The sequence below is a fragment of the Medicago sativa genome, chromosome 8, assembly GCF_051527215.1.
Source record: "Medicago sativa cultivar Bolivia chromosome 8, Bolivia_mono, whole genome shotgun sequence".
NCBI lineage: Eukaryota > Viridiplantae > Streptophyta > Magnoliopsida > Fabales > Fabaceae > Medicago > Medicago sativa.
Window position 1 is genome coordinate 78,994,955 of NC_140756.1, and position 21,329 is coordinate 79,016,283.

The following is a 21,329-nucleotide window of genomic DNA, read 5'->3' on the forward strand; positions in this document are numbered from 1 at the left end:
AATAAAGAAAATGGTTAAAATTATAATCAATCTTTCAAATCATTGGATCATTATACATTAAAGTTAGAATCCACTTATGTTTTCCTGAGTAAAGAACTAAAGATTTCAACCATTTCATTGCACTTAACTTATATGTTAATCACACATGCATTTGTTTTTTTGTTACACAATATGATGTATTAAGTTACATAAATGAATAGATCGCATCATAAAAAATATCAAAAAATGAGATGAGAAACCAAAATTCAAAAATAAATTAAATTGGAAGACCAAAATTTCATTTAAAAAATAAAGAGATTAAAAGTGCATTTAAAACTATTAAAAATGGCTAGCGACACTCATATCAATTTTCACAACCTTGACAAAATAATATGATCAAATGATCGTTTTCCAACAATGACCAAAGGGATAATTGCTATCTCAGGTTATACCTAGGATCTTTTTTATGCTTTAGTGGGTTCCCCTCATGTCAATCACTTTCCTACGAGGTTTGTACCAAATTACCAAACGTGCCGCAAGCTCCTTCACAAAGAAAAGTATAACTAACAATAACTAACACCATTTTCATTCAATCAAAAGCAAATACGTAAAGAAACAGTGCAAGAAGCATTCATTGCCTTCTAATTTAGTTTAACTCTTAACATTTCATGAAATGGGGGGTATAATGGTATATACCTAGCTTGCATCTATAATCAACCTCACAAACGGGTTTGTAATAACTTGCTTAATGGGCCTAAATAGCCCAAACCCGCACGACACAAACCCGTTCTCATGTATATCTTAGAATGTTTTTATTTTTGATCCTATCCTATCCTATAAATTAACGTTGTTGCCGCGTTTAAACAAATGAATAAATAAATAAAATCTTTCAAGTACACATCAATCAATCAAAGTACATACATACCTTAGCCAAGTACATTTATTTCCTAGTACCAGAACATTTCTGAATTCTTGTAACTGATTTCAATTTCGAAAAATGGGTTCTCTTCCTCTCAGCGATGATCGATCAGAAATTGTATTCTTCGACGTAGAAACCACCGTTCCGACCCGACCCGGTCAGGGTTTTGCCATTTTGGAATTCGGAGCCATTCTTGTTTGTCCAAGGAAGTTGACGGAGCTTCGAAACTACTCAACTTTGGTCCGACCCTCCGAACTTTCACTCATCACTCCGTTATCGGAACGATGTAACGGAATCAACGCTGAAGCTGTTTCCAACGCTCCTACCTTTGCTGATATTGCTCACGCCGTCTATGACCTTCTTCACGGTTCGCTTCATATTTTTTTTTTTTTTCATTTTATCTTTTCTCTTAAATGTTAGGGTCTCTGTAGCGTAGCACCTTCTAATGGAAGCCAACGTCTGACATGTGATTACATTCAATTATGCAATTTTTGCAAATTATTACATTTACAGGTTTTGAGGTGTTAGTGTTATGTGCGGTGTCCGTGTCTATGTCAATGCTTTATAGGTTAATTAGGGTTAATGGTGGTGAATTTTGTGCAGGGAGGATTTGGGCGGGTCATAATATCATAAGATTTGATTGCGTTCGAATTAGAGATGCATTTGCTGCGATTAAACAGCCACCGCCTGAACCTAAGGGTTTGATCGACTCTTTGGTTTTGTTGACTCAAAAGTTTGGAAGAAGAGCTGGTAACATGAAGGTATCATTCTCTACATATGCTTGTAGTTATATGCTTATTACATTCATAGGGCATTTGAAATTGAATTAACAAGTACTTAATTAATTTCTTATTATTCAATAAGAGAGTATACATGAATTGCTCTTGTAATCGAAGAGAAAATGAGAGGAAATTCTTAAAACAGTTTATGATTATCATTTTTATAAAGCTCTTTTGAATACTTATTTACATGTAAGATATGATACGAGTCAAAAGTTATTCCAAACAGAAGTGGATAAAATTGAGATATCCCTGCAATCACGTAATCAATTCATTGGTGACCATTGGATTCGGATCAGATAGTTCACAAAATATGCAGATTTTGATTCATTTTGAAAATAAATACCAAGCCTGAAATCTGGACCATCTGATCCTTGATTCAGTCATTCAACGGTCACTGATGTACTGAATGCTTGAATTCCGGGTGTCCAAATTTATCCCTTCCAAACGTTCCCTTGAATGCAAACTAGAGCATTACACTTTTTGGGAATGAAGTTTGTTCATTATGATAGCATCTGTAAATTGTAAGTTACAATTTATGTTGTTCACTGCAGATGGCTACTCTTGCTACCTATTTTGGTCTTGGGCAGCAAACACACAGGTAATTGTGGCTGTAAAAGCTTATACCCATGCTTTCTAGTCATCTGCTATATCCATTTTCTTTTTGCTTATGATATAGTTGCATCTTCAGGAGCTTAGATGATGTTCGGATGAATCTTGAAGTCCTCAAATACTGTGCAACAGTTCTATTCTTGGTAATTCAAAATGTCATTGTTAAGTCTTTGCAAACAACTACTCATCCATTGTTGTAGAAATGATTCATATTAGTTGATCTAGACTCTTTGTTAACTTGATGTCAGTTCATCACCATTCTAATTAATTTTAAAGAGAAAAAAAGTGTGGCTACATTGAGTTTCTAAACCTGATGCTTGTTTGGTAGAACACAGTTGTGTTTTTCTCATTATTTTTTTGATAAAATTCAGAAACAACACTCTTTGTTCAGTAATTTTATTACTCTGTTCATATTTTGCTCATTTGACTTAAAAAATTTTCCTTCCAGATATTATTTAGTATTCTATGGCACTAGTTGAGAACCTATGGTGAAAATGATGATAATATCTCTGTCTTTACAGGAGTCAAGTCTTCCAGATATATTCACTGAAAATTGTTGGGTTTCACCAAATGCTGTTACAAGAAGTCGCAGTAACGGGAAATCACGGCCAGAAGGGGGTTTGTTGGTATCATCTCCTGAAACTGAAACTCAAGATAAAAATCATCCAATCCTTTCTCTTGCAACAAGCAGCACAGAAATCGCTATTTCAAATGCTGCAGATACCTTTAGCTTCCGTGAGCTTCAAAACGAAATTAATAGAGAATCCGTTAGGACAGATGTAGCCATGGATGAAAAATCCATACAATATTCACCTGGTTCAGCAGCCTCATCTTCTGTGCATCAGGCCGGCAGCAGCTCTATTGCTGTTTTAGAGCCCGAAAAAATATCAATATCTTCTATTGATGCATCTCTTGTTCCATCTTATTATGGCAGTCAAAGGATAGAATTACATCATGAAGGTTTCCCATTTCAGCTTCATTGTTCTGGTTTGAAAGTGCGGTTTGGAATAAGCACAAAGTTTGTTGATAGTGCTGGCCGGCCACGGTTAAACTTTGTGGTTGATCCATCACCAAGTTTATGTAATGTTCTTGATGCATGTGACAATGTTGCACGCAAGTTATCCTCAGAATCTGGTAGCGGCTCTGATTGGAGGCCAGTTGTTATTAGGAAAGAGGGCTTCTTCAACTATCCTACTATCAGATTGCAGTAAGTTCTTGACCTATACACATGCACGCACACACACATTTATTTAATTACTTGAAATGATAATTTCTCTAACGTTTGTGACATACACATTACAGTATACCTACAGCAGTATGTGAAGAGATTGCCATTTACGCAACAGAAATATATCAAAAAGAATCATCTGGATTTGTGCAAAGGCTTCTCTTCTGCAAGTTCGACGCTGCTGAACTTGATTCCTTGTTCAAGCCTGGGACTTTTGTTGATGCAGTCTTTTCGTTAGATCTGTATGACTATCATCAGAATGCAGGGATTAAATTGGTTGCCAAGAAATTGACCATTCATTGCAACTAGAAGGAAGAATAGATTGAAGCGTAGATTAGATGGTACATACCTCATGCCATCAGAATTGATAGATTAACCATTGTTTCTCTTGCAAAGATTATATTTCATTGTAGTATTTTAATTTATGTTCACATTTATAAATTTTCTGGTTACTCATGGATGCCATATGCTCAACTCCATATAGATTACAAGGATAAACTTTCTTTCCTGTAGTAAACGAATAAATAAAAAAAGGCTTAAATATGTTATTCGTCCCTGCAAATAGGGGTCGCTTAAAATTTCGTCCTTGCAATTGCTGATCCTTTTTTTTTGCCCCTGCAAAGTTTAATCAGTTAAAAATTCGTCCCTTGACCTAGTTAATGACTGCCACGTCATCAAAATTACCATAATGGCATGGGAATTGACGAAAATACCCCTGGGCTAATTTTTTTTTCCTTCAAAAAAAATTTTTTTTCAAAATTTTGAAAATTCTTTTTTAAATTAAAAAAATCTGAAAAAATAATTAAAAGTAAAAAAAAATCGGAAAAAAACTGTTAAAATTAAAACTGAAAAATTTTCGGGAAAAAATCGTAAAAAAAATTCGGGAAAAAACTGAATTTTTTTTTGAAGGAAAAAAAAAACAAAAAAAAAACAAGCCAGGGGTATTTTCGTCAATTCCTATGCCATTTTGTTAATTTGATGACGTGGCAGTCATTAACTTGGTCAAGGGACGAATTTTTAACTGATTAAACTTTGCAGGGGCAAAAAAAAAGGATTAGCGATTGCAGGGATGAAATTTTATGCGACCCCTATTTGCAGGGACGAATAACATATTTAAGCCATAAAAAAATAACATGAGATTATTAATTGGGTTAAATATGTTTTTGATCCCTATAAATATACCAACTTTTCGTTTTAGTCCCTCTAAAATTTTCCTTCAACTTTTAGTCCTCCAAAAATTTTCCATCTTCACTTTTGGTCCCTCTTTTAAAGTAAACTCATATGTAGAATTCATATTTTTGAATAAAATTTTGCAGAAAAATTAATAATATTATAAGAATCTCTCCCAAAAAAATTTAGAATTTTTTAACAAAACATGAATTTAATATGAATTTTTATATATTTTATGGTTAAAAATTCATATTAAATTTATGTTTTGTTAAAAAATTCTAATTTTTTTTGGAAAATATTTTTACAATATTCTACACATTTCTGCACAATTTCATTAAAAAAAATACTAATATTAACTTAAAAATAGGGACCAAAAGTAGTGATTGAAAATTTTATAGGGACTGAAAGTTGAAGGAAAATTTTAGAGGGACTAAAACGAAAAGTTGGTATATTTAAAGGGATCAAAAACATATTTAACGCTTATTAATTTCAGTGACCGATACTTATTGAATTGAAGGCCCGCTAACAATTGAAAAATGGGATTTAGAACTAGACTAAGAATACAATGGGTGATATTTGGTGTGATTATTTAGTAGATTACCTCTTAAAATAATTTTTTCACTTTAGAGGAACTTGTAAATGGACACCTGCGTTGTTAAATAAACAATTCGGGTGTTGTTTTTAGGTAAACGACTTTTTTTATTTTATTTTTATTTTTATGGACTTTTCGGTAAACAACTCAAATTAAACATTTATTTTAAGTTATGAAACTTATTAGAAGAAGCCCTAAAGCAACTTATAAGACTTTACTTAAAATGCTTTTCACCCATGCTTGACATCATGATAGGTATGTCAGAATTATGACGATCCACAATAAAGTATAGCTTTTGAAAAATCACAATGGGTCGCTGAGATTCTAACGAAATAATTGCAACGAAAATATCACGAGTAAGGTATCAGCCCATTAAAAAGCACACACTAACCATACACAGGCAGTTTGGGTTGAATATGAAAGTTAATATTAAGGATGCCACAAACGCTCGTGAACTATTCACGATACAATCGGTCGCTATAACAAGCATTTCCCTATCTGAAAATGGCATTAGAACATGATTGGTCTAAATAATATTGAAGGAAAGTATAGTGGACCATTTTTTTTTCAGTACAGCTCGCTCAAATGCATCTCAAATAAACTTTGTGTTCTTTTATTTTCTGAGTAACATCATAAGTCTGATAATTTCACTCAAGACTTTTCTTTGCTGAATATTATTTATATTCATCATCATATCATTAATAGAACTCAGAAAAAGTATTAGAAAGTAGAAACTATACTGATTAATTGTTGTTATACATAGATGTAGAATAAAACCTATATAACCAATAAGAACAACTAATCTAACTAACTAGTGTGACTAATACTGTTACATTGTATCTAAAACACATATCACATCAAGAGTAAATGACGTGCACAGATTTAGCAAAAAAACATGCTTAGTGAAACTATAGATCCTGTAGACCTTGATATTAGGCAATGAGAAATGTTATTTGGAAAATGTTTTTGTTGTGTATGTATGGTATAGATATTATTTTTATACAGTGTTGTCAATTTTTAAATGTTCAAATAACATTTTTAGGTGTCAATTATGTCATGATCATAACTATAGTCACTAACTACATCAATAAGTCTTAGTTGTGATTATTATTATACAATATAATTCTGTACTGCACCATAAGGCATAAGCTATTAAAACCTAGCTTATACACTAACAATTGTGACATACCATTTGTACTTATTCATAAAGAAAACAGTATTTAATTAGTAAATTTCTTTTGTAAGTGGGTTGACATATGAGAACGGGATGGCACGTGTCAAAAATTGTTTGGTACAGCAATGCATCCAACAGAAAATGAAAGAAAGATACTCCCTCCGTTTCAAAATGAGTGTCGCTTTAGCCAAAAAAAATTGTTTCAAAATGAGTGTCGCTTTTAGTTTCCAATGCAATAATAACTTTTTCTTTTCAATTGTACCCTCCAATTAATACTCTGCACACTACTTCCAAAGTATTACTTTTAAAACTAACCAATAGTTAATAAGGATAATTTGGTAAAATAACCATTCTCTTTCTCTTAATCATTGCATTTCTTAATATGTGTGCAAACACCTAAAACGACACTCATTTTGAAACGGAGAGAGTATTTTAGAAATGGATTCTCCGCGTTCATCTGTGACCAACGTGTGTTTGGTTTAGAGAAGAAGTTGAGAAGAGAGAAATAAGTGAGAGAGAGAGTTAGAGAAGAGAGAAAGAAGTGAGAAATAGAGTAAATTTGATGTATTGTTTGGTAAAAGAGAGAGATGAGAGAAATAGAAGTGAGAGAAGTGTTGATTATATATAAAAGTACTATAATACCCCTAATCCATTAAATTCAATTTAATTTGTATGTGAATTTATTTATTAATTTAATAAATTTCTTCAATTATTTTTAATTGGTTTAATTAAGAAGATTAATTTAAATAATTATACTATTATATTCATTTTGATTTAAATATTAATTGAGATAATTTAAAATATGATTTCATTATTAATTAACTGATTCACTCACACCAGTGCACACACAATCCATCTCATTTGGTCAATTCCCACTTCCTAATTTACGTGCAGTATTTAATTAAAATTAAAAACAAAAACATGCATCCCGTTTGCTTTTTTTGAAAAAAATAAATGTTAACATTATCTTTGCATGAGACAAAAACCAAAAAGGGGGCAAGAAGGGAAAATCATCTAGTACAGTTCACTCTCTCCACTTTCTTCGCATCCTTGGAGAGAAATTGAAACACGTGGGGCCCAGCCATATTTGTTCTCTCTTCCTTCTTTCTTCGATGTGCCAAACTAGAGAAATTGTCACTTTCTTCTCTCTTTCTCTCTCCCCTTAATCTCTCGCCTACCAAACACAGTTAGTGCTTGTTTTGTATTACAACTGTATTTTGATTTCGAGAAATTCACATTGATATCAAACATATACCTAGTCTTTGAATCTAGTTTATATCTTGCCACGTAGTTTAAATGTATTTTATTTTTCGAAAAAAATGGTCATGTTAATTCAATGATTGAGATTATCTATAGGATTTACAGCAGGACGTCGTAATAGATGTTAGCCATTTGTTCTAAAAATTTACTCTCAAGATCATTTTAACAAAAGATACACTATTTAGTTTAAACCGTTCAATCTTCAATTAACGACCAAAATCGAAAACTGCATGTATTTATTACAACAACAAATCTAGGTCAGCTTTCTAAAAAAAAAAAAAAATCTAGGTCAGATTGTCTATTGTGTACAAATATGCATGATAGGTCAACTAGATATTTTGGGATATTTTAGTTGAGATTAGATCAATGGCTCCATTGCATAGAATTGGCATGAATGAGGAAGATCTTTGATTGAAGTTGAAGTGACGTGGCCAGCTATCTATCTCTAACAAAATATCCAAACTTCAACCCACAGCCACACCCACTATTACTAAATATCTATTTCCCTTTCTCTTTTCACTTTTTCTTTCCACGTCATTTCCCTTTTGCTATCTTACACCCCCATCTTCCCCTCTTTATTCCTTTTCAGCGCACGTTAGTCCCCACCCTTTGCAAATTTCCCAATCTCACAAACCCCATTTTCCTTTCCAATTTTCATCCTTTTGGGTCCCCAAAAATTTGTTTTTTTTTTCATTAGCTGTTAGATTTTTGGATAAATTTGATGATGAGAATAGCTTATGAATTTCAATTTATACATCTAACTAGTTAAGGGTTTGTGTGAAAAAATTGATTTTGGATGGAAGTTAGGTTGTTATATTGAGTTGTGTGTAGTTTAGGCTAAAGGGGTTGATTTGAGATGGATACTGAAGAACTTATTGATTTGAACAGTAAAGAGGTTAATTGTGGTGGAAATAATAGCAAGAGTGGTGATGGATTCATTGATAGGAGTAAAGTTAGGATTTTGCTGTGTGATAGTGATTCCAAGAGTTCAGAAGAGGTTTTTACTCTTCTTATTAATTGCTCTTATCAGGGTAAGAAATTCACCCTTCCTTATTTTTTGGCATATTGTTATTTTGTAAGCCAGATTAAAATTTCATCGGGCTAAATTGGTGCTTTCTTGTTGTGGAGTTAGGGCCTATATAGATTGACTTATTTGAACTTATCTACTAGCATAACCACATGTGATATTGGTTGAGAGAGCTTATGGAAACAACTGATATCGTGTCCATGAGCTGTTTTCAGCTTATTTCCATAAGCTTTATAGGATAGTTTATGAAAACAATTTATAGCTTGTATGAGAATGATTTGACTTTATTTTATCGTTTGTTATAGAGATAGTTTATACATAAGTTCTTATATGATAAGGGCTTATAGCATAATCCCTTATCTAAGCTGTTTATCCAAATATGACCTTATTTACTTAATTCTGTTCTCTGCCTAAGTATTTGTGCTCATTGGCTGGTTGAAATTATCAAATTTGTTTGTCCCGTTTGATGCATACGCATGTTTGTTCAAGGTGTACATGAAACATTATTCCAAGAGGAGTATTTAGCTTCCATAAGTTAGACTTAATTAAGCCTGTGCAAGGAACTTGCTTACTTCAACTTTGAGAACCATGACTAGCGTGGATTTTTATTGAGTTTTCATGAATTTCGAAATTTAATTTTATCTGTAAGAATCAACACCCAGAAGTATGAACTTGTGCAATATTTTCCCCCTGTGGAGCAACCTCTCCCTTCCTTTTCAATTCCAAGAACGAAAATACCTTTACATGTAATGGTTTCATTAAGTTCTTCCTATTCGTGGATGCAGTCTGGCTTGTTTGTATGATTTAATGTTTCTGCGATTCTTCAAATATTCTCTGAAGATATATAAACTATGGATTTTTCATGCTTCACAGTTACGTCTGTAAAATCTGCACGGCAAGTGATTGACGCATTGAATGCGGAAGGACAATATATAGATATTATACTAGCGGAAGTTGACCTTCCAATAAAAAAGGGAATGAAGATGTTGAAGTACATAGCACGGGATAAAGAACTGCGCCGAATTCCTATTATAAGTAAGCTTTAGTTCTTTATTTTCATAAGGAACTTGTAAGACTATTTTAGGCAAATTATATTATGTTCTTTGTCAATGTTATTTCTTATTTTTTATTTTTGGTTTAGTGATGTCTGCACAAGATGAGGTATCAATTGTTGTTAAGTGCTTGAGGCTCGGAGCAGCAGACTATCTAGTAAAGCCTTTACGTACTAATGAACTATTAAATTTGTGGACGCACATGTGGAGAAGGAGACGCATGGTATGTAATGTATTGTACTACATATTTAAGGATGTTGGCTACTTGTGTATATTTGTACTATTTTTTCTTTTCCCATTTGTTCTTAAACTTCACCCGATGAATGTAAATCCATTTTCAATTAAAATCAGATTTCATGCACAACCACACATTCACATGTACTAACTATAAATGAAATATATAAATAATGTTGGGGTAGCATCTCCCCTCTACTCTAGTTTGATTCTTTAATATGCATGTGCAATTGTGTATCTCCATTTCGCTTCTTTTCCGATCTGGATTTTTTGTGAACATTTCCTTATCGTATCCTTCCTTGTCTTCTTGTACGTTTTGGTCTGTTGTATCCTTGCCCCTTTTAATCTTGTGTTACACGCGCATTTGGCATATCTCCATTCCATTGCACATCACATTACATTGTTCTTTAAATTTCCAATGCAATGCATAGCTTATATATTCTCAAATGGAACTTGAAATGTTTTTTTTTTTTTTTATCTATTATTATGACAGCTTGGACTTATAGAGAACAACATCTTGAATTATGATTTTGATCTGGTAGCATCAGACCCTAGTGATGCCAATACAAACAGTGCCACCTTCTTCTCTGATGACACAGACGACAAGTCCAAAAGAAGCAATAATCCCGAGGCTGGAATTTCAATCCAACAAGAACAGGCGGAAGTTTCAATCCAACAAGAAGAGGTGAATGTTAATTGCTTTGGAAATTATTTCAGTGTTGACTTTAATATTAGCATGGTTCACACTCTCATATATTGCTTTCCAAAAAGGCATATCAATTATGATGGTATGGTCGAGATTATGCTATATAACTCACGTATACTTTTTCAGGCTAGTATTGCCACTGCTGCTGCTGTTATTGAGGAGCATCCATATGTTCATGTATCAGAATATCAGCCTGATGTACCTGGAATTAGTGATCGAAGAAGAACAGGTACACTCCTTTTCCTTTGAAGAATACAATTTCGTGCACAGCTAGTTGTTTCCTGTAGTTGCACTAGACAACTTGTATGATAGATATATGCCAAATTATTATTAACTTCGATTTTTTCCTATCCTTTGTCGCCTTCTAGTAGCCAATTTTCTGTTTTATCATATCTAATATTCAATTTCAAGAAACCTAATTAAGTGCTTTTGTTCATGCTTTACTGTTGCTTATTATACAGGTTCTTCAGCACAGCATCCGCCGTGCAACAGAGTTACAAATAGTAGCTTTGATGGTAGTTTGCACATCTTATTTTTCCTTCTATAGCTTCATTTTTTAATTATGAAAATGACTTCAGTCTAGAAGGGATAGTTAAGTTCCTCAAGCTGAATAAAATTTACTGATGTGAGAACCCATTGTCATTTTCATTATTTTGCCTCTGATTTTACATAATTTTGTAAAACATTTTTCATCAGGTCCGAAGAAGAGTGAACTCAGAATTGGAGAATCATCAGCCTTTTTCACTTATGTCAAAGCAACAACAATGAAGAGCAACTTGGAAGAGATTGCTCATTCTGACAATAGCGGTACATTACTAGTGAGGGTGGAAGATATGAATCAAGCGTGTTCTCAACAAGGGGGTAATGACCTTATAAGACATGAAAATGGAGAAACGGTTGAAAGCCATTCACAAGATGACTTACCTAGAAGCAATAGTATCCCCGATTCTTTCTCTGTTGAGAGATCGTGTACCCCACCTGCATCAATGGAGGTTTCACAGCAAAATAATAATCACAGGGAAGAACATCCACAAGGGGTGGTTCATCCAAGAAATGGAAGTTATGGTTCTGAGCTCAACCAATCGGGCATGCCTGCCCAACATGCTTATCCGTATTATATGCCAGGAGTTGCTAATCATGTTATGATGCAGTCATCAACACATATGTATCAAAAGAATATCCAGAACCTTCAGAGTCATGTTAGTTCATCTATGATTTCCCAGTACAATCAACTTCCCCAATGTCCACCTCATGCAACTGGGATGACACCCTACCCATATTTTCCCATGAGTATTTGTTTACAGACCGGTCAGGTTTCTACAGCTCATCCATGGCCGTCATTAGGAAGTTCAACTTCATGTGAAGCAAACTTCAGAAAAGTCGATAGGAGAGAAGCAGCATTGATGAAGTTTAGACAGAAAAGAAAAGAGCGTTGCTTCGATAAGAAAATTAGGTACGTCAATCGGAAACAACTTGCAGAAAGGCGGCCTCGTGTTAGGGGACAGTTTGTCAGGAAGTTGAATGGTATTAATGTGGATCTAAATGGACAACCTGCTTCCACCGACTATGACGATGAGGATGAAGAGGAGGAAGAAAACAATGACACCAGGGATTCCTCTCCTAAGGATGCTTGAGAAGGTCAATTTGCCTCTTTGTCCCATTATTTCTTCCCTGCACTAAAATTGTCCTATGCAGGACTTGCCTCTGATCCTTGCTTTGATGGAAAGTTATTGTGTCGGCGTTAGTTGACAAGCGCGTGCCTTTGATTAAAATGCTGATCCAATTCCATTAGGCACCCTCAGGCCTCATCCTGTGGAGTTCAGACAAACTCTTGTTTGGTCTCTTTTGAATATCACTTCTTCAAATGATTCATCCTACTGAGCTCTTGCAGAAGGTGAACCTCTGCTGGTTTTGTCCAATGAGTTTTAAAAGTTTTACACTTATGTTTAATTGGAACTATTTGGAGCAGGCTGTGGTTGCTCATAAATACAAAGAATATGTCAGACACCTTTAAGTTGTCCCAAAAAATGAGTTTTTTGTCAAACAAAATTCACAACCAATCAAAGCATTTCCCCCTCCCTTATATTCTTTCTAGAATTTCTCATTACTCTTGAAATTTTCAGGGGGATCTTTCAGCAAAACAAAATAAAGAACAGGGTTGTGAAAGATACAAACGCAGGCAACATTTAATTCCCTGGGGTTTAAATTCGTTTTTCAACCCTGTAATATCTGTCTAATATTCATTTTAGACTTTTAGTTATGTAATCCTTATTGGAGGCATTACAATCAATTCTACATATTAATGAGACTAAAATAAAACAACAATGTTAAAACCAAAAATGAAGGGTTGGTAGATCCACTGGTTTGAGGAAAACGGAGTTGGAGGTCCCGAGTTCAAACCCGAATGGAGTAAATATTAATCTAACAAATCAGCGACTAACACTTACGATTAAAAATAAATAAAACTATAATGACAAAACACTAAAAGTGAGATATTTATAAGGAAGCATACAGATTTATTTACAACGACTAATACAAAAATTGGGTATACACATATCTACAAACACCAAAAATATATTTAAACTTTCATTGAACGATGATGCAATGGACAGAGTGTGCATTCTGATATTCTCATTTTCTTGAATTGAAAGAAGTTTAGATGTAAAAAGAGAAATAAGTGGGAACAACTACACCCACAGAGGCACAGACCACAGTCCAACACCTACTCTTAAGAAGAATGTCGCAATCACACAAAATTCAGTGACAATGGAACAGGTTAAATGACGAACTGCATCTTACCCATGTATATACAAGGATTGAGTATATACAAGGATTGAGATTCACTGACTTAAATAAAGGGAAATGACCTCTTCACCTCTCTCATCTTATTTTCCTTCTTTTATTTTCTAATTGCCACTTTTTTCTCTATTAAAAAAAATATATGTCACCAACAAATAGGAGATATAAATTAGCGAATCACAATAAGTATACATTGATTACTGACTTTGTGGAGGGAAAGTTATCATAACTTTCTCTTTATATTTTTTCTATCTCTTATCTTATTTATCATTTCTCTTTCTTATTTCTCTCATTTAAACACTTTATGGAAAGAAGTGTTTTCTACCTTTCTTTTCATTTATCTCCTATATCACATTCCGCCTCATCTTATTTCCCTTTCTCTCTCTCTCTATGAAAAATGTCACCAAAAGATACGGGGTACACAATTAGAGAATCCTAATTGTTATATTTAGATTGAGATTATGTGACTTTATGGAGATAACTATCTACTACATTTCGTTCTATCTCTCTCCTATTACACACTTTGTCTCATCTTATTTCCCTCTCTTTTTTCCCTATATGAAAAATGTCTAAAGTCACCAAAAGAGAGGGGATACATAGTTAGACAAACCTAGCCGGTATTTTTTTCAATTATTTTTTATTTTCTTTTCACATACAAAATTAATTACACTTCTTAATTTATGCGCAAGAGCATTCTTAATTCGTAATAACATTTATATCAATTAAAATTTAAGATTTTTAGAATTTAACAATTTAAATTTATTAATTTAATATATCTTTTATACGATTCTACATAATTCCACATGTATTAATGATTTCTTTAAAAAATGTCTTTATTTAATTTACCACCGAAAAATGTAAATACATATTCTCTCACTTATCTAACTTATGATATAAATAGATATAAAGGTAAATATGTAAAACTAACACACATTTTTGACAAATGTATTACAACGTTTGTCATACTTGTGATTTTTGTTAGAGATTCTTATAATAAGAGACAATAAGAGTAGTAAGAATGTTATGTGAGATATTTTTTTGGCGTGAACCGAGTATCTTTGCATGAAACTGCAGAGATTAACCCTCAGACTGTAATGGATGACAAAACTCTATCTCTCTCAAGAGAATTTAACATTGTTGTATTTTCATGTTGGATTCGAACCCATGACATCTGATTAAAAGAGAAAAGATTATTTACCATCTTATCCAATCAGTTTTCAGGTTATGATATCAAAGGGGTCAGAGTGGTGCAACACAATAACTTTCCAAAGTCACATATCATAATATTACTCTCGCTCGATGACCCTTCTGATAAGTCGTATACTATTTTTTTTTTTCCTTTGGTGAGTGACCTAAGTCATGTACTATGCGACCAAGGATGTAACTTATTGCAACTAGACCATTGACCCGTGCTGACGCACGGGTCATACGAAAGAACAAATATAGCGCAAATATGAAAGTAAACATTTTACTTGAATCGAAAAAATAGTATAGTTCAATTCATAAAATAAATTGCCAGAAACCTTTGTAATGTACCATATTAAACAATTTCCATGACATCGACCCTATTACGGTAACATAACACATAAATTTAATGACATAGTTTATTGAAGAAAAGAAAATCCAACGTCTGTCGACATAAAAATAGTACCAATATTGCTGATAAATAAGAGAACTGCTACAATGGGGTAAAAACAAAATTTAGCTTGTAAACCTTATCATATAGAAGAACTGCTACACATTGTGGTAAAAACAAAATTTGCTGATAAATTTGCTGATCATTGCATATCTATCAAAGCAATTTCTTTCTTATGGTCACCTGAAGAAGTATTAATCCAATTAAGCTTTTGTCTAGCCTTTTCTTTAGAAGTTTTAAAATGTTGTTATTAAATCTCTAAATTAATAGTATACTTTTTGCAATGAAGTTACCAATTCATCACAGTTTGGTTAACTGTTTACTAAAGCCAATTAACAAACGATTGGGCAGGGCATGATGATTTAGAAAACGATTTGCTTACTGATTTTCATTAAAAATAGCTTAATTTGTTATGCACATTGTGTTTACTTCCCTGCATAAAAAATAGGTCATTTTGTTTCCTAAAGATTGACATACTGATAAGCATGGAAAAATAGGACATTCTGTTAACTAAAGATTGACATATTGATAAGGATGAAACACATGACACAAATTAGTAACCACTGAACAATTTTGTTATGTATCACAGAAAATAATAGGAGATTCTGTTTACTAAGGATTGACATCTTGATAAGCATGAAAGAAAATAGTAACTATTTAACAATTTCTGTTTATATCGATGAAAAAAATGACAGCTGAATTTCTTGACAAAAAATATTTCCAATATTATAAATATTATCATTTTTACTTATGCACTTGCATATTAAAAGTTTGGAGAGCAAAAGTTGGTTATGGCTTCTATATTCTAATGCAGAAATATGTGAAGCAGATAAGGTTAAATCAGAAAATAAGCATTAGGGTTAAAATAGTAAATCTAAGCAATAGGGTTTAGGTTAAAATTAGGGGTAAAATAATCACTCGGGTTAACTTTTATATATAAGAAGATATATAAGGAAGCATATAAGGTTAAATCAGAAAATAAGCATTAGGGTTAAAATAGTAAATCTAAGCAATATGGTTTAGGTTAAAATTTGGGCTAAAATAATCACTCGGGTTAACTTTTAATATATAAGAAGATAAGAAGATATATAAGGAAGCAGATAAGGTTAAATCAGAAAATAAGCATTAGGGTTAAAATAGTAAATCTAAGCAATATGGTTTAGGTTAAAATTAGGGCTAAAATAATCACTCGGGTTAACTTTTATATATAAAAAGATATATAAGGAAGCAGATGAGGTTAAATCAGAAAATAAGCATTAAGGTTAAATCAGAAAATAAGCATTAGGGTTAAAATAGTAAATCTAAGCAATAGGGTTTAGGTTAAAATTAGGGCTCGGGTTAACTTTTATATATAAGAAGATATGTAAGGAAGCAGATAAGGTTAAATCAGAAAATAAGTATTAGGGTTTAAATAGTAAATCTAAGCAATAGGGTTTAGGTTAAAATTATGGCTAAAATAATCACTCGGGTTAACTTTTATATATAAAAAGATATATAAGGAAGCAGATAAGGTTAAATCAGAAAATAAGCATTAAGGTTAAATCAGAAAATAAGCATTAGGGTTAAAATAGTAAATCTAAGCAATAGGGTTTAGATTAAAATTAGGGTTAAAATAATCACTCGGTTAACTTTTATATATAAGAAGATATATATAAGAAGATATATAAGGAAGCATATAAGGTTAAATCAGAAAATAAGCATTAGGGTTAAAATAGTAAATCTAAGCAATATGGTTTAGGTTAAAATTTGGGCTAAAATAATCACTCGGGTTAACTTTTAATATATAAGAAGATAAGAAGATATATAAGGAAGCAGATAAGGTTAAATCAGAAAATAAGCATTAGGGTTAAAATAGTAAATCTAAGCAATATGGTTTAGGTTAAAATTAGGGCTACAATAATCACTCGGTTAACTTTTATATATAAGAAGATATATAAGGAAGCAGATAAGGTCAAATCAGAAAATAAGCATTAGGGTTAAAATAGTAAATCTAAGCAATAGGGTTTAGGTTAAAATTAGGGCTAAAATAATCACTCGGTTAACTTTTATATATAATATATAATATATAATAATAATAATAAGAAGATTTGAATTTTTTTGAGCCATTTAGGTCTAAAATATTCGAGTTAATAACAAACATTTGAAATCTCAAACAAACAAACAAAAAAAAAAAATTGAAGTTTGTGCACATACTGATTCACTAGCTAAGATTCTTTTTGAGGACTTTCTTCAAACACTCAGTGCTATGTTCGAGATTTTGATTAGAATGCATTGTTGATTGTTGGGGTTGGATTATGATCAAACCCAGTGTTCCTGCAAGCGGGAAAAGAGTTATTCAAGAACACATTTTCTCATTACTTCAAACCTGCATCAACACCGAAACCAATATCCTTCAAATTCATACCCAAGTAATTCTTAACGGTCTCTCTCACAAGAACAATATCATCACCAAGCTTCTTTCATTCTACGCTGCCTCTGGTAAACTTGAACATGCCCACAAACTCTTCATTCAAATCCATAACCCAAAAACCACTGTCTGGAATCACATGATTAGAGCGTATGCTGGTAGCATTACGCCATGGAAATCGGTTCAATATTACAATCAAATGGTGTTAAATGATTCTGAACTTGATGGGTTTACGTACTCGTTTCTATTGAGTGCGTGTGTGCGAGGCGGGTTGGTTAGAGAAGGGGAACAGTTGCATGGGATTGTTCTGGCAAAAGGGTATTGCTCGGATGTCTTTGTTAATACGAATTTGATTAATTTTTATGCGGATTGTGGTGGTGTTGAGCAAGCGCAGTATGTGTTTGATGATATGACTCAAAGAAGTGTTGTTAGTTGGAATTCTTTACTTGCTGGGTATGTTAAGTGTGATGATTTTGATGCTGCGAGAAAGGTTTTTGAGGAAATGCCGGTTAGAAATGTTGTGTCTTGGACGACTATGATTGCTGGATGTGCTCAGAATGGGAAATGTGTTGAAGCTTTGTCGTTGTTTGGTGAGATGAGGAGAGCGCGTGTAGAGTTGGATCAGGTGGTGTTGGTGGCAGTTTTATCAGCATGTGCTGAATTAGGGGATCTGAAGTTAGGAAGATGGATCCATTGGTATGTTCAAGAGAGGCACCGACAAGCCTCTGTCCGGTTGAACAATGCACTCATGCATATGTATGCTAATTGTGGAATCATCGATGAAGCTTATCGAATGTTTACCAAGATGTCTCGGAAAACCACTGTGTCTTGGACTATCATCATCATGGCTTTTGCAAAACAAGGTCTTGGGAAGGAAGCTCTTGATCTGTTTAAAGATATGCTTAGTGATGGTGTGGGGAAAAGTGGGATAAGACCTGATGGAACAACCTTCATTGCGGTTCTTTGTGCTTGCAGTCATGCAGGGTTTGTAGAGGAAGGACGCAGAATTTTTGAATCGATGATACATACTTGGCGAATCAGCCCGCAGATTGAACACTACGGATGCATGGTTGATCTCTTGAGTCGTGCAGGTTGCTTAGATGAAGCATATAGACTTATTGATACTATGCCTTTTAAGTCTAATGATGCAATATGGGGTGCCCTTCTCGGTGGTTGTCGAATACACAAGAATTCAGAGCTAGCATCACGAGTTGCAAACAAGTTAGTTGCTGAGCTTGACAGCACCGATCAAGCTGCAGGCTATCTTGTGCTCTTGTCCAACATATATGCCTTTGCTGGAAGGTGGCAAGATGTCATTGCAGTGAGACAGAAAATGATTGAGATGGGTGTGAAAAAACCTCCCGGCCAAAGTTGGATCCAAATTTATGGGGTTGTTCATAATTTTGTGGTGGGTGATATGACTCATAAGCATTCATCTTTAATCTATGAAACCCTTTGTGAGATTACTGAGCAAGCCCGTGTTGAAGGCTATAAACCAGATATAACAGAGGTTCTCTTGGATGTCGAGGGATAGGAAATATAGGATGAACATAATTTTTGCTCCGTGCATTATGGTTTTACAATTATTTTTGCATGGACTTGTCAGAAAGCAAGTGCTCATTTTGTTGTTTTTTCAAGTGTCTCAGTTGCCATTGCCCAACACTAGTTCCGTACAGTGATTCTAAACAAACATTATCTGAAGAAATGTATGTATTATTTGACCACAAGTGTTCCTTCCCAAGCAGTGACTATGAAAACGATTTAGATTATTCTTCTAAATTTTTTCATCCACCATGAAAACATTGACACTGTATCACATTCCTCCATAGGAAAACTTGTAACATGTAAAACGAGAAAATTGTGTGAACCCAAACACACAATTGACTCTTTGGTATTGTTGACTCGAAAGTTTGGAAAAAGAGCTGGTAACATGAAGGTATCATAAATCATAATCATTCTCTTCATAACTTGCCACAATAATTCCTTATACATCCACTTCTTTTGTTATCATAATTCTAAATTGCAGTCCGTAACTCCAATATAAAGTTTTAGAATATAATGATTTTAGAAGTCTCTGCAACAGTAATTGCAGTCATATTTGCCCGCATTTTTCTGCAATATTAAGGTTCGCATCATAACCATGTCCACAACTACAAATAAGAGTTAAAATTAACCTCTCATTAATCAATAAGAGAATAAAAATTTATGCTTGTGCTGTTTTATAATTGAAGAAAATTTGAGAGGAATTTCTTTAAACAATTTATAAATATAATAGTTTATAAGTTCTTTCAAACACTTACATGTAAGATATGAGTTAAATGCTCTTCAAAACATCCCATTCAATGCACACTAGAGCATTGCACCTTGTGGGAATGAAGGCCAGTTCATTCAAGTTTTGACATGCAGCATCTGTAAACTGTAAATTACAATTTGTTATATTATTCACTGCAGATGGCTACTCTTGCTTCCTATTTTGGTCTTGGGAAGAAAACACACAGGTAATTGTGCCAGTAAAAGCTTATAGCCCATGCCTTCTATTCATTTTCTATACCCGTAACTTATTAGTGAATGTTGAAATATCTATTTGCATTTTAGCCAGAATAAAGTACTGTTGGGATAGGTAGGACTGTATAATTTTTGGGTATTAGTTAATGATATTACAATCTGTATTGATTGGAAAAATGAATTTTTTTCAGATATAATTGAAATCATTAACAGAAGAGGTGCAGGAAATCACCAAGGGATTAGAAATTTTTTTTTTTCAGATGTAATTGAAATCATTAACAGAAGGGGTGCTGGAAATCACCAAGGGATTAGAAAAGGTTAAGCAAAGCTGCATCTGAAAATGATGGACCTGTGCCCAAAGTTTTTTTGTAAGGTGCTTATCTTTTTATTTCAGGCTCTTGATTCTTCATTATATCAGTAATATAATAATAACAGTGACAAATAAAGTTAAATTTCTAAAATAAAATTGGAGTACTGGTTTTACCGCATCTTGGATGTTGTTGATTGTGTAGTTATGACAACTATCATAATCACCTGGGTTTAGAAATGAAATTCAGAATCCCAGAAGCATCTCAAAACCCCAAACTTGCATTTGAAAAAAAGGGACATGGTAGCGTCTTCCCTTTAAATGACTTGTTCAAAAAGCAGATTTATGTTTCTTCCAAGTTTTAACTGCAGTGGCTAGGTGTTTGTTATTTCTATTATTTGGTTAGAGCATGTTCATATGTTTAAGGGTGTTTCATTTCCTAAGCTCGTAGAGGATATTTATTTTTTCCTTTGCTTCTCTTCGGTTTTGCCTATGGATATTGAACAATCACAATTTATATGATGCAGAGATAATGGGAAGCCTCGGTGCATTTCTTGTTTCATGCTCATTGTTGCATCTTTGTTTTTGGAAGTTATATAAAACTGACTTATATGACATGCCCTTTGGGTGAACTGTCTACAACTGCATGCATACTTGAGCAAGAATTTCTGATGCTGACAATAGAATAGGTTTTCAACAATTCCAAATCCTTATTCTTTTTTTTTTTTCCTATTTTCTCTCTGTGTTCAAATTGTTCTCTTTCTTTACTTTTCTTATCTGGGATTATTACTTATCTTCTTCGCTTAAGAGTGGATATCCTCTCAATTTCTCAAAAATAGAAAGCTCAATCGCTTTGTTTTTTTTTTTTTTTGGTTGTACAAAGCCTAATTAATGTCACCAATTCTAGACATATGTGTTTGTACGCCCAAAATCATAGTGACGG

At 33.2% G+C, this 21,329-nt stretch overlaps 2 protein-coding genes and 1 pseudogene across 6 annotated transcripts; all 3 read left to right on the forward strand.

Moving 5' to 3' along the window:
- The first annotated feature begins 844 nt into the window (after positions 1–844).
- Positions 845–3,982, forward strand: LOC146901918 (Polynucleotidyl transferase, ribonuclease H-like superfamily protein). Its single transcript, XM_085735230.1, has 6 exons — positions 845–1,265; positions 1,502–1,659; positions 2,232–2,278; positions 2,369–2,432; positions 2,811–3,496; positions 3,592–3,982. Exons 1-6 carry the CDS (start codon positions 977–979, stop codon positions 3,824–3,826), a joined length of 1,479 nt encoding a protein of 492 aa, XP_085591356.1. The 5' UTR covers positions 845–976; the 3' UTR covers positions 3,827–3,982.
- A 4,335-nt stretch (positions 3,983–8,317) lies between these two features.
- Positions 8,318–13,072, forward strand: TOC1 (CCT motif -containing response regulator protein). Of its 4 annotated transcripts, XR_015022610.1 has the most exons (8): positions 8,318–8,744; positions 9,614–9,775; positions 9,882–10,015; positions 10,520–10,711; positions 10,859–10,961; positions 11,194–11,247; positions 11,429–12,626; positions 12,856–13,072. XR_015022610.1 is itself a non-coding variant. In XM_085735231.1 (7 exons), exons 1-7 carry the CDS (start codon positions 8,570–8,572, stop codon positions 12,364–12,366), a joined length of 1,758 nt encoding a protein of 585 aa, XP_085591357.1. In that variant the 5' UTR covers positions 8,318–8,569; the 3' UTR covers positions 12,367–12,781. The 4 variants fall into 4 exon arrangements, 2 of the variants coding, with proteins under 2 accessions (XP_085591357.1, XP_085591358.1); XR_015022611.1 differs by lacking the exon at positions 11,194–11,247; XM_085735231.1 differs by lacking the exon at positions 12,856–13,072 and having other exon boundaries at positions 11,429–12,781.
- A 4,180-nt stretch (positions 13,073–17,252) lies between these two features.
- On the forward strand, positions 17,253–21,119 carry LOC146901920 (pentatricopeptide repeat-containing protein At5g48910 pseudogene; annotated as a pseudogene). The gene is made up of 4 exons (XR_015022612.1): positions 17,253–19,510; positions 20,026–20,072; positions 20,271–20,452; positions 20,914–21,119. The product of XR_015022612.1 is annotated as a pentatricopeptide repeat-containing protein At5g48910 pseudogene (transcript).
- The last annotated feature ends 210 nt before the right edge of the window (positions 21,120–21,329 follow it).

Bases quoted from the DNA above. Each gene is read 5' to 3' on its own strand.
- LOC146901918 (XM_085735230.1), top strand. From the start codon at position 977: ATGGGTTCTCTTCCTCTCAGCGATGATCGATCAGAAATTGTATTCTTC. The intron at 2,279-2,368 runs GTAATTGTGGCT...TTGCATCTTCAG, and splicing joins CTTGGGCAGCAAACACACAG to GAGCTTAGATGATGTTCGGA. The intron at 2,433-2,810 runs GTAATTCAAAAT...CTGTCTTTACAG, and splicing joins GTGCAACAGTTCTATTCTTG to GAGTCAAGTCTTCCAGATAT.
- TOC1 (XM_085735231.1), top strand. From the start codon at position 8,570: ATGGATACTGAAGAACTTATTGATTTGAACAGTAAAGAGGTTAATTGT. The intron at 9,776-9,881 runs GTAAGCTTTAGT...TTTTTGGTTTAG, and splicing joins GCGCCGAATTCCTATTATAA to TGATGTCTGCACAAGATGAG. The intron at 11,248-11,428 runs GTAGTTTGCACA...ATTTTTCATCAG, and splicing joins TACAAATAGTAGCTTTGATG to GTCCGAAGAAGAGTGAACTC.